Below are 13816 nucleotides of genomic sequence, written 5' to 3' on the forward strand. Positions count from 1 at the left end.
GTTGGGGTATGTGTGTGTGTGTGTGTCTGAGTATATGTGCACTCATACACATCATGCTACAGTGTACATGTAGAGGTCAGAGGAGAACCTTCACAGTCACTCCTTACATCATGTGGGTGTCCTGGAGCTCAGTGCTGCACTGGGTTCATGTTCGATACTTACGTGACATCACGTGGATCTCCAAGGATTAAATACAAGTTATCAGCCTTGGGGAGTGCCTTTAACTGCTGAGCCATCTCATCAGCGCCCCCCCCCCACCCCTTATGTTTTCAGGGGCTTCTTAATGTGTCCCATAGATGCTTTGGAATCCTCCAGGAGAGGCTTTTGCCTGGTGAAATTTTGCAGCCACCTTTTCATAATGGTTGGGATCTTCTGTGCTATGTGTGCATGTGATTTATTCACCACAGCTTTGTATTGCTAACCGTTTACATTTGTCATGGTTTTTTTGGGGATTAGCTGGCTTTCTAAATACTGGCTCCATTTCCACGTTAGACTATGACAAGCCTTCTTTTGTAACTTTCTTCCTTTAAATAGCCCAGCAAGTCTCTTCCTTCATCCACAGAGCTTCACTGTGCTAGACGTCAAGAGTACAGTCCCTTGCTGCACTTGGTTAGCAGTCTCTGAATTTTGGTTGGATAAGTGGTCTTCTGTCCAGATAAATCTGATTGTTATTCTTTCTATTTTTACCATGGTTGATAAAACATTCTGTAGTTTACAGGAAAATAATAGCCACACACTTGGCTCTTCACTTCCAGGGTGAATGGAGTCTTAACACGACACATTCAGATGCACACCAAAAGGCTGAGAGAGGTTTGGTAAATTGAATGCAGGGTTATTGTTTGTGTCCACTAAACAAAGTCCTAAATCACATTTAACATAATTGGTGGTTTTAAATTGGACCACTTTAGCAAGGAGAGTGAAATAATCTCTCATCCTGTCAAAGAGGCGATACCTTTAGACCAGCATTTAATTGCATTGGCAGAGTAAGTTTGGGGAGGTGGCAGTAATTCTGGCCACATTATTCTTGGTTTGTGGCTAAATTGAGATCATCATTTTCTCTTGGTTTCAGTAACTTTCTTTATTGCTCTTCAAGCTAATCAGATCACTGTAGTGTGAGGAGGCTTACTCGTAGCTCCAGGGTGGACAAGGGAAAAGGGTTAGGTCTCCCATAGCTGCTGTTAGCTTTGGTCTGTTGGGGGTGGGGTGGGGTGAGGGGGTGGGGTGAGGTGGGGGGCACATGGGGTAAAGTTTGATGACTTTCTTGTAATTGCTTATATAAAGTGAACACCACTTATTTACATGAAAATAAATACACCTAAAACATGCTTTTGCAATCACATTGTACAAGCTAGGCTCTTAGTTATTTCTATTAGTATTCGCAAGTCACTCTGGAATTCTTCCCAGCTGCTTAGACTATTCCATAAAATACTGGTGCCTTTGTCTCCATCCACTTTGGGAGGTAATGCAAGGCTCTATCATGGGACCACTGATACCTGCCTGTGGCTCTAGTATACACCAAGTTTTATCCTTCATGTCCCTCCTTTCATTGAAAACATTTCCTTTTCATTGTCCCAAGTAGTCCCTCTTAAAGAAATTAGGCCACAGGGCTGGAGAGATGGCTCAGCCCTTACTAGGCTCACAACCAAAATCATAGAAATTGGGTCATTGATACCTGGGGTATTTCTCAGGTTGAAAATAGTGACTCAGAGTGAACGTGAACAGGATACCCCTCCTCTTTACTTTGTCTTGCCTGGGAGCTGTCAAGTGCTGTTCTAGGAATGGCTGTCTGGATCCATATCTCAGATGTTTGGAGTTTTCATACAGCCATGCAACGGTCCTAAGCACAAGCATTCCTGGTTCTGAGTTTAGACTTAACCCAGAGTCAGGAAGGCTGGCCAGCGAAGTGACTTTCCCAGCCTTGGGAGTCAGAAGAAGAGAAGAGAGCTGCTCGAGTGGGAAGTGAATTTTCTGATTCAGCATGACCCACTTGCTTGTGCTGGATCCAAGGCCACATTGATAGTTTTAGTGAGATTTTTAGTGATCTGGAAAGTATAGTTTCTGTGAGCCATGGACAAGCTACATGTGTTTGCATATAGAAAATTAAATAGCAAGTAGGATAAATAAGTGATAATATATTGGAAAGGTTCCCCCTCCTCTCTTTTGCTACCATTTTAAAATGGTAGCAAACATTTTTCTCTAAGTGTCACTGGAGGTTGGATACAAGAGCCCTGGTTAACACAATCCAGGGATTCTCAAGTCCCTTATGTAAAAGGGCATAGTATATGCACATAATGTATACGAATTCTCCATACTCTTTGAATTATTGCTAGATTACATATATCTACTGAGATGCAAATGCTTGTTAACCTTCATTGCTTAGGAAGTAACAACAAGAAAGATTTGCTGTATAAAATCAGTACAGATGCAGTATTTTCTCTTTGGTTGATTGACTCCTAGATGTGAATTAATAATAAGTAAACCAGCCTATATATGAATTAGTTGGTTACTTTGGAGCACCATGACACTTCCATTTGAAAGGAAAAGGTGCTACTAGTGTATTGTGTATCCTGGGTTCAACATTTTTATCTTCAAAGTAGCGGATACTAAGGATTGGCAGTACGTTTATGGCTTTTAATTTGTATTCGAAGGCATAGACCACAGGTAAGGAGACCCCTTGCAGGTTCATGTGGTTCTCTTCACCTGTGACCTGCATACTACACCACTGTTTCACAGCATGCTGCTGCATCAGCTCATTGAATTTTCACATAAGAATATGTTGATTAGTTGTTAATGTGACTTTGTGTGTGTGTGTGTGTGTGTGTGTGTGTGTGTGTGTGTGTGTGTATCCATACACATTACTTCAAAGAACAAAATAGGAAGGAGGATCATTGAATATTGTACTATTTCAGGTTGAGCTCAAACTGTGATTGAGTTCAGTGTTAACAATGATGGCTTCTCAGTTATAGAATTATTTAAGAAGTTTGAATGTACCCTCATTCATTCCGGTTGGCTGTCTGCTGTTGGAGACTTGTGGCAAGGAAGTGTGTGCTGCGTACTGTTCCTGGAGGCTGCAAGAGGTGTGGGGCATCCTCCCTCCCTTCCTGCTTTTACCCTCTCTGTACAACTGAAACATACATGCAGGGTCATTTTACCCAGCCACATAAAGGAAACATTTTAATTTCTTTCACTTGGTCATGAATTGTTAGCCACGGAAATAAGTAAGTCTACAAAATGTGAATCAGACCTGTATGTGGACCACACTGGAGTTTGAACTCATGTTCGAAAGGATGCACAGCTAACATCCCTTGCACTTGAATTGACATGTAGTGTCTCTATTCCCGTAGCCGTGCCCCCAAATGTAGCAGAGCTGAAGAACTTGGAGGTGCTTAACTTCTTCAATAACCAGATTGAAGAACTCCCCACCCAGATCAGCAGCCTTCAGAAACTCAAACACCTGAACCTGGGGTGAGTATTGGACAAGCTTGAAATTATGTAAAATAAGAAACAAACAAACAAAAAAGAGAAATGATTGCCAGGCAGAGAGGTAAAGGCAATACAGGGTGTGGGTAAGCAAGAGGCAGCATTTATATGACTAGCACACGGAAGGAGTGGATTTCTAATTCCTTTTTATGTTTCAGGCTTAAAGAAGGCTACTGTTTTAATGTTTCCTTTCAGGGCCTATCTAGTTGAGCACTAATTAAGAAGCTAATCGTTATCACAATAAGGAAGTTATTTTTCAAGATATTTTGTTTCCAATAAAATTTTATTCCTATTGTGTCGGCCAGGGAAGTGCTGACTTGTATAACATTGTTTAGTTAAGCTGCACTATGGTTGGACTGTTTTCTCTGTGTATCACACAGAAGTAGTTTGAAAAACACATTCCTTCCATGCAGTGGTCCCTCGTGTTGCACTGGGACGTCTTGCCATCGTTCTGTGCTGTGGGAGTAAGGAACAATCCTATGTTTTCACACCGAGGTGAAGAATAGACAGTGATTGAGCTGAGGCTGCAGAAACAAGCATCAGTGAATGGTAATAGTACCTTGCATCCCACGTATTGCTTTGGCAGCTTTCAGATTTCTTGTACCTCACTTGACCCTGTCCCTGTTTGTGAGGCAGAGAGGTCATGATTCAGCACTTTCCTTACATGGAGAGGCGGCAGCCAACCTCTTCGAAGTGGGATGAGCCATTTGCTCCTGATTACCCCCGACTTCAGTGGCCAAGTGAGGTGGAGACCTCCATTGATTTGGGTACATCAGATCCCATGGATGGCAAAAGAACTTTGGCTTTTGAATTCTATCTTCATTGCTCTAGCTGTTAGCTGAATGTTAGTCTATTGCTGTTTCCATCTCTGTGCAAGCCAATGCATTCATTAAATTGTAGCCACTGGATGCTATAGTTATGTTAGTGAGCTACATGGCAAGGGAAGCATGCTGGGTATTAATCAGCTTAGTAAGGAGTTTATGAAACTGTTGCTAGTCCATTCTTCCCATCAGGGGTTTGGTTAGATACTCTTGTTTTGAAGCTCAGTTTGGATAAGAGACCAGCTTTGTGAGATCTGTGAGCATCTGCTTGCTAATGTGTGAGAGGAAGTGGAGTGAAAGCACAAGCAACCTCCTTCAAATGGCAGTTTTCCCTTGATAGTCCTCACACTGGATCCCCAGTGTGAAACAGAAAAGGATTATGCATTTGCTTCTCAAGTTTGAAGATTATTTGGTCCTGGTACTAGGGAGATTGCTCAGTGGCTAAGAGTGCTTGATTTAAAACCAGGAGGGACTGGGTCCAAATCCCCAGTACCCATATGAAAACTAGGATTGGCCTTGTATACCTGTAATCTCAGCACTGGGGGGTGTGGATATAGACACAGGTAGATCCTGGGAGCTTGTTGGCTAGTTAACCTAGCCAAAATGGCAAGCATTAGATTCAGTGAGAAAACTTGTCTAAAAAAATAAGGTGTAGAATGATTAAGGAAGACACTCGCTTTCTATCTTTTTTCTGGCCTGTACAGGAGCACATACAGGTATAAACCATATATATACACACACAAAAATCCCATTAGGTCATATGGTAAATTTGTGTGCTAAATGCTAATAATATTGTTACTGTTAAGCTGTTCATTTGTAAAGTTATAAAATATATGCATACATGTTACTATATTAGCATTTTACAAGGATTTTAATGTACAATATATATTTGCATAACATGTAATTAGGAACATGACCTAGTATGTGTTAATCAGAACACAGCATTAGTGATAATTCTTATCAATGCTTCATTAATTTGTTCATTTATTTCTTGACTATGTAAGTGCTTATTCTATGTCAGTATTGCTGATGGCGATCAAGAATAAAGACCATGGTTTGGACCTTATGACAGGGGCAGGGTGCACTGTCTGTGAACACAGTGCGGTCACAGCTGTGCTAGGGTTGACTGAACTGTAGTAGAATCAGAGACAAGAAAAGCATTTGTCTATAGGTGGGGACCCCAGGAGGCTTCACACACGACGAGCACTGGAACCCACACCATGCATGCAAATGGGTTTCTGACCTAGACAACTAAGCAGGCATCTCAGGTTGAGAAAGGGACACATTTCAAAGCGCAGAGCGCTACAGATTCTGGAATGTTCATTGACAGTGTTCACTGGTGTGACGGAATGTAATATGTGAGGCAGATGGTGGTCAGGTGATGTCTAGCCAGACACTTGGGAATGCCTGCTGTTTACCTAATGGGTGCTTGTTGAATTCCAGCTGGCCACCAGGTGCCAGTTTAGGTAATAGCAGTTTGGCTGTCATAGAGCTCATACTACAGTGGGGACACCAGTAGTAAACAAATAGATGTCAGTGATGGCAGAGAGTCGTAGGTGCTACACTGGTTTATATAATAGAACTGTGATACCAGACTGTATCACCCTGATGATGAAGGAATTTGTCTTGCGGAATAGTGGGTATGAAATGTGAGCAGTTTTGTATGAAAGCTCAGTGTGAAGAGGGCTAATGGGAGTTGGGGTCAGGCCAGTGGGGAAGCCACATTTGTGTCCCAGGTGATCTGAATCAGCGACAGTAGAGGAAAAGATGGGGGCAGGGGATTTAATTGAGACCTGTGTAGAAGAAAACTTGCCAAGACAGTTACTGGTGGGAGGGATGCAATGCGGATTTCGGTGTTGGGCAGCTAGCATGGAATTTGAGACAGAGACACATTTGGGAAGAACATGAACTCAGGCTTGGTTCATTTGAGTTTGGGCTGTCTTAGGATAGAATGGTAAACTTGACGAACATGCACCTTAGTTACATCCTTGCCCTTTTGGAATTGCTTGCTCTTTTGGCTCTAAGTTTATTGATTATGTAAAACTTCCAGTGTTTAATTCCATGAATATAGAAGTTGCTATTTTAACAAAACTTTTAGTTCATTGCGAAAGAAATTAAGATGGGTTTCAATAAAGGAGTTTTTGTTCTTGAATGTTGTAAAGACTTATACATGCACATTAAGGCCAGGGGAAGGTAGGTTGGAGAGGACTGCTTGGCATAAGCAGGTAGGATGAAATTATACACTTGCGAGACCATTGGCCCAGGGGTTAAGTTGCATGTATTCATGGTCCAAAAGAAACTCAACCAAACAAATTTTGAGTTATGTAGTATTTGCTGTTTGTTATGATGATTCTAAAGCATGGCAAGAACTTTAGGCCAGCTCATAAGAGAAAGTTTTGACTGGCTCTTAGTTTTTAAAGCACATTGCATTGTATATTTTACAAGAAATAAAAAACATGAATGTTTGAAATTTGCAGGGTAATAGGTTTTGGCCTAGTGTCACTGTAGAGGACCATACTCAACTCTTCTGGACTGTCAGCCTAGTTTGTTGCTAGAATCCATCTTGTCAGCACTTGGCGGTTAGTGAATTAGATGGAAGGCCTGACATGGTTGTGTTTCACAGACTATAATGTCACAGGAATGCTGACATACCCTCTGTTTTGAGGCCAGTAGTTCAGAAGATAGTTTTGCCTTGAGTAAAGTCAGCCTGAGACTCCCTGAACCTGAGACGTGTAAACCCACATTTCTCTTGGGTTCCCTTTTGTTCAGTTATTTCTCACAAGGCCTGGTTGGAAGAGTGGGCAACATTTATCTCTTATTACAATTGGCAATGATTGGATTGATTTTCAGTGTCACTGTATCTCCTCCCTTCCATTGTCTGCCAGTTTTCACTGACTTGTTTTTAAGCTGACTTTTAAGTATTCCCGAAGACAGCTGCAATAAGAAAAAATAAAGGTCTTGGTCTTGAAGGATAAAAGATAATATCACAATTTCTCCTAGATTTTACATATACATACATATATGTGTGTATATTCATGTATGTAATTTGCTTCTCTGTTGTTGTAATAAAATGGTAGCCAAAAGCAGTGTAGGACCTAAAAGGGTTTATTAGGCCTGCAAATTGTTATGGTCTATTATCAGGGGAGCCAAGATAAGAACTCAAGACAGGAACTGGAGCAGAAACTAGAGGGAAAACCTGGTTACTAGCTTGCTTCCTCTGAGTTCTTCAGCTGCCTTTCTTATACAGGTCAGGCCCACCTACATGAGGGATGGCAAGACCCATAATGTCCGGGCATTCTTATACCAGTGAGCAATGGGGAAAGTGTCCCCATAGCCATGCCCATAGTTCAGTCTGGTGGAAGCGATTCTTCAGGGAATATTCCCTTTTCTCAGGTGTGTCTAGTTGACAAGTAACATTAGCCACCATATATATACACAATGCACACATATAAATGTGGATATATGTATCATAGAGTTGACCATCTTAATCTTTTTGTAGCATGCCGTTCGGGAGTGCTATTTTCACACTACTACAGATGAAGTCTTCAGAAGTTTCTTGTCTTGCAAATCTGAAACAACAAATTTCCCTCCCTCTGCCCCAGGCCCTGGCAACCAACACTCTAACTGGAGATAATTCTGATCATTAGTATAGAATATATTTGTTGAGTAGGAAATTGGTTTCCCCTCCCATTAAAATGAATGGATGAAATAAAGCGAATACCTGGAATGCATGCTTTGAATTCTTGTTTTTATATGCTCAAGGAAGTTTCTCTTCAGACAGACAGGTATTTTGTGCATTTGTATATAGAGTGGTATTCAAGTGTTCCTGTTGGAGGAAGTGACAACTAGAAATGTTCATACATTTCGTGAGCATGGGTTATCTGAATAAAATGATTAACTAGTTAGTGTGTGTTATCTCATATGTGAGGTAAAACATGAAAGTCCTCTCAGTGGGTTATGTTCACTAAGAAGATGTTAAAGGACCAAGAGTTTCAGTTATTCAGGAATAAGTTCAAGAGATTATTATATACCACAGTAACTAGAATTAACAATATTTGCTGTATTTGGAAGCTGCTCAGAGACTAGATTTGTGTGCATTTGTATTCCCAGTACATTCTCAGCACATGCAGAATGCTCTTAAGATCAAGTATATGTTAAATACCTTAATGTGGTGTTTCCTCCTTTGTGTCCGTATTTCCCGACAGCATGTTGTATATACCATTAGTGTGACAGTTTCTTTTTTGGCAATTAAATTATATAAATAAAATGAAAAAATCAAGTAGCAGTCTGTGAATGCAGAATCATGCAGGCTTCTGGGCTTTTCTTCTGTTGATCTGGGTTTGCACTGTTTCTAGTGTTCTAGTGTGTGAATTTGTGCTTTGCTGGAAGTGATGTGTTCCTTCTGTCCCCAAACTGCAGCATGAACAGGTTGAACACACTGCCTCGAGGATTCGGCTCTCTCCCAGCTCTGGAGGTCCTGGACTTGACCTACAACAACCTGAACGAACATTCTCTCCCAGGGAACTTCTTCTACCTCAGTGAGAAACATTTAATTCTGTAAATCTCTTTAACATGGCACTTTGGTTCTAAGAATGAAAATTTATTTGCTAGTGCCAAAATTCTTAAGAGAAATTATTAGGTATGTGTATATAGTTTCATCACAGAGTCCTTTTGAATATTCGTCCATTGTTCAGCAGGATTTATATTTGATGTATAGGTAGCTGACACCACTAGGCAGAAGCCAATTTAGTAATGTCATATTAACTTTCCAAGAGAGATTTTGTTCCTCAGTGAGATCAAGTCTCCCATTTAGCTAAGATTCTTGATTTCCTTTGTAAAGAGTACAAAATGAAGGAAAGAAAAGGTTTTCCCTGGTTTCTGTTAGTTCTCTGCAATGCACTACTCAAAGATACTCCAGAAAATTGTTTATCAAAGAAAAAAAAGTGCATTCACAAGCTGCTAGCAGAATTGTTTAAATATACAGCTCGGATTCTTATTTAGGTTTTGAAGAGCTCTCCTTGCCATAAACTGGTTCTGTCTCGTATATAACCATTATGGAATTGTTCATCACAGATGGTCACATTTATTTTTTCATATTATTTTTGCTATTGATACATATAAAAATTAGGATGGCTGATATCCCAGTGGCTTAGGAAACACTCAGAAGAGCTGTGTGTTAAGTTAGTAATTTGCACCTGTGAACGGTGACTTCCGTGTCCTGTGGAATTCTATTTGTGATGTTCTGTAGGCAGAAGTTTCTGCTGAACTCCACTTACAATGTTCTGGGCATGTTTTTTATATTACTCACTTACTTTTGAGAAAACATCTCACTATATAGTCTTAGCTGACCTGGAACTAGCTATGGAGACCACTCTGGCCACACACTATTGGTGATTCTCCTTACCATAACCACTTGTCAAAATGCCCATACTAGAAAAATCTGCTACTGCTGAACCAGCCAATAAATTTTCACTTTTTACTTTCTTTTCGTGCCCTCTACCAGACATTGTGAAGCATATGGAACGGATTCTAAATTGTTTTCTTGGTCCATGGAGGAAATTATTTTTGTTATATATGTTAACATACAATTTTGTCCTTTTTTTCCCCAATGTTAGTATGTGATTAGGGAGCTGTGAAGCCAATTTTTAAAGTGCATCTAATTAAACATCCTTTGTTATTGTTGTTGGTAGCTACTTAAGGATTTTAGAATCCAGTGGCTGGGATCATGCCATCATTTTATAATCTGTTCATGAAATGACTTTTGGTACTCTGCTTACTTTAGGCTTTAATCTTAAATCCACGCCCTCATTTTAGCACCTTTGTTTTCATATAGTTTCATCATCAAAGTGATTAAAATAAAGTAACAGTAATCAGACTGACTATGGAAACGTTAAGTCATGGTGGTGCCCATCACTGGAAAGCCCTTCGTGTATTTATTCTTAACATTGCTCTATTTGTATAAGAAAGTTCTAGGCTGACGTAAATCCCCTTTGATGAAAGAGCCCTTTGCTCTGGATTCAGGTGTGGGTGGCCATGTGGGACCATGTGGTCTTTCTTTCTCTTGAAATGCAAATGGTGTAATAAATGTGAACCTGAAGTAATAGAGAAAAATAGCCATCTTCTCTGGAAGCATTGAAACTGCCAAACTCTGAGAAATGTCCAGATTCATTAATTGTGTTACTCCTCTTGGATACAGACATTTTCCTGGACATACCAGCACTACCATCAACCAGTGAATCTAGGTTTGACCTGCTTGTTATTATAGTGAGCCCTAGGTATGTCAAGGGCTTTTCACCACGCTAGGGTTATTAATCAAAGCTGACTCCCTTGCATTGATCAGACCTCAAATGGCTGGATTCCATGCCACCCTGTTTATATATTGCTGTTTAATTTGCAGCCACCCTGCGTGCACTCTATCTAAGTGACAACGATTTTGAAATCCTGCCTCCAGATATTGGGAAGCTCACAAAGTTGCAGATAGTAAGTAATTTATCTAAATTCTTAGAAAAATCAATTCACTTCTGCAGCCCTTGTAGGAGTTGAATCAAGTCAATTTGAGCAGGAGTAAGGTTTGTTTTTGCAGGAATGAACCACTGCTCCTGTTTCTGTTTCTTGTTTAGCCTCAGATACGTTTAAATGAATTGAAAAGATTGAGCCTTGAAGGAAGAGAGGGCATTGGGTGCCGGTGTGAATTTCTGTTGAGTACCTCTTTATGAAAAATTGTTTTGACAGCTCCCTGTTTTTGTGTATTTAGCTCAGCCTCAGGGATAATGACCTGATCTCACTGCCTAAGGAAATCGGCGAGCTCACCCAGCTGAAGGAGCTCCACATTCAGGGGAACCGCCTGACTGTTCTGCCTCCAGAGCTAGGTAAGGTTGCTTGTCAACAGCGTTAGGGCTGGGTTTAATTCATAATTACCCCAACGTTGCAGCTGTGGTCAGCCTCTCTCCTCTCCTTGGCACTCACTCTCCGCTCACTCGGGCACCCCATTCTGATCAAATTAGGGCCATTGGCTAGAGCCTAGATATTATGAATTGACTCTCTGCTATAGCTGTAGGGGGCAGCATCTCAGAAATTGCTGATGGAGGGGGTGGCCTTGGACAGGGTGGTGTAATGGGAGGAGCATGGGATTAGAAGTTCTAAAGAATTCCTTGTGTACTTGTTCAGTTGAGTTAGTAATAGTTTAGCAAAGCAATGCTCACCATCTTTTCCTGCCATCTAAAATTTTTCATCCACAAGATAAAAGATGTTATTTGTTATAGCTACCTGAAAATGCCTTTTCCAATGGTGGATTTGGTTCTGTCTGATTATCTGATGCCATCTCTAGTGAGCATTATTAAATGTACATTTACTGGTAACTCTTTTGGTCCTGTTTCTGGTGGCTAATTTTCAGGTTTGTTTATTTATTTATTTATTTATTTATTTATTTATTTATTTTTTTGTGGCCCTGGGTACTTGTCTCTCATCACTTTCTGGTAACCTCTGAACCCACAGTTTGACTGCTGAGGTGACACTGCCCTTCTCCAAAAAGCTCATGAATGGTACGGACTTGGGGAATGGAGCCAGGGCAATAATGAGCCACCCTGGGTCACACCATGAGACCCTTTCTTAAACAGAAACAATAAAACCTTGGGGTTCACTGGCCTCTCAGTTCCTCTCATCACTTCTGTCCTTTGATCTCTACACCAAAATGGCACATTAAACAAACAAACAACAGAAAAATCATTTTATTTGACTCACATTTGTTGGAGAAAACCATTCTGCCATAGGACTGGTGGTTTTCAAAGGCCATCTATTACAAATGGGAATCTATAATGCCATGAGAGTAAGTGCATTTCACATCTGTTCCCCTCTGTCCTTGCCACGCTCACCCCATTGCCTGGCAGAAGGTATCCTGTTAAATAAAACCTACTGAATCAGTTAACAAAGTGATGCTCTTGGATACTAAGGCATTAGGAACGTGACAGATACAGTTAAATTCTGTCTAGAGTTGTGCTCCCAGCACAGAGGCCACCAACCACAGGTCAGAGGTTTCACAGCCATGTTTGTCACATGGGAGACTACAGTGCTGTATAAACTGCTGATCATGCTCTGGAAGAACATTGCTGCTCTTCCAGAGAACTCAAGTTTGGTTCCCAGCACCGATGTCAGATGGTTCACAACTACCAGTAATTCTAGCTCATAGGAGTCCAAGAAAGAAAGAAAGGAAGCAAGGAAGGAAGGAAGGAAGAAAGGAAGGAAGAAAAAGCTTTAAAGACATGCCGTTACTTGATTTGTTAGGATGAATCCCAGTTACCTCACCCCCACTTCTCCATCTCCTTCAGCCCCTTTGTTGGAATTACGAGAACTGATTTTGTTTTATGAGTTTTCAGAGTTCAGGAGTAACTTAACACCTTTTCTTCATTGAATTACAAGGCGGCAGGTTTTTCTTTGGAAGGAACAAAGCATAGGAGACAAAACAAAACAAAACAAAAAACTTGTTGGGTTATATGAGCTTGTAAACCTAGCAGTTGAGATGCTGGACTCCCAGGTTCAAGGCCAGCCTAGGCTTCATAGATCCTGTCTGGGAATACAAAAGTTCAAAGGGAAAATTTTCTAAGATGAAACAACTTGCCTAAGAAAAGACTTGGGACAGTAATTGTTAAGCATGGATTTTAGCATTAGCAATACTTGGGGACATTTTACAGAACATAAATAACTCACCTCCTCCTACACAATTGAATCAAAACTCCATGTGTGAGACGGATCCTTGTGTAACAGGCTGGAGCTCACTCAGTGCTATTGACGTGTGTCTTCAGTTAGTGTGATTAGTAAGACTGGAAAAAGCAAATATGCTTTACTTGCTTTTTCAATTCTTCAAGCAATGTGGTAATATAAAGTATTAGGCTAAGCAATCTATTTATTGGATAATTTATTAGAAAAGTACCTCATTGAAACCAGAATGGGCCTATCTATGTATTTTTAAGCCTTATTCCTTTTTTAGTTTACATAAATATTCTTTTTTTTTATTTATTATTTTACATGTTGATCCCAGTTCCCCCCTCTCCCTCCCTCCCTACCCTCTCTGCCCTCTCCCATGCACCCTAACCACCCTCCCCTTCTACTCCCCAACCCCAATTCCATATGTAGGGCAATGCCATCCAGGTGGGGTCATGTAGATCTGACAGGTCATTTGAAGTAGGGACTAGGGCTTCTCTCCTGTCTCTAGGTTAAGGCAGTTATGGGGGATGTGATCACAAGGTCCTTTTGTGTACCAGGGATACATCCTGGTTCCACCATCTGAGGTCCCTTAGACTGCTCAGTCCTTCTGGCTGAGACCCATATTCAGGGGGGCCTGAGTCAGTCCCATGCTGGCTTCCCAGCTATCAGTCTAGGGGCCCGTTAGCTCCTCCTTGTTCAGGTCAGCTGTCTCTATGTGTTTCTGCAACCTTGTCTTGTCCTCTCCATCTGCATCTGGGTTCTAGTTTGACTCAGTGTTTAGGTATGGGTGTTTTCTTCTGTTTCCAACAGGTATT

At 40.9% G+C, this 13816-nt stretch overlaps 1 protein-coding gene across 1 annotated transcript in view; it reads left to right on the top strand.

Annotated features, from left to right (window-relative positions):
- Positions 1–13816, top strand: part of Rsu1 (Ras suppressor protein 1) — a 183788-nt gene that overhangs the window by 44779 nt on the left and 125193 nt on the right. The window contains exons 4-7 of the mRNA XM_051205833.1: positions 3345–3465; positions 8721–8839; positions 10699–10781; positions 11056–11170. Coding sequence (XP_051061790.1) covers positions 3345–3465; positions 8721–8839; positions 10699–10781; positions 11056–11170 — 438 coding nt within the window. The remainder of the gene's footprint in view (positions 1–3344; positions 3466–8720; positions 8840–10698; positions 10782–11055; positions 11171–13816) is intronic.

The sequence above is a fragment of the Phodopus roborovskii genome, unplaced genomic scaffold (genome assembly GCF_943737965.1).
Source record: "Phodopus roborovskii unplaced genomic scaffold, PHOROB, whole genome shotgun sequence".
Taxonomy (NCBI): Eukaryota; Metazoa; Chordata; class Mammalia; order Rodentia; family Cricetidae; genus Phodopus; species Phodopus roborovskii.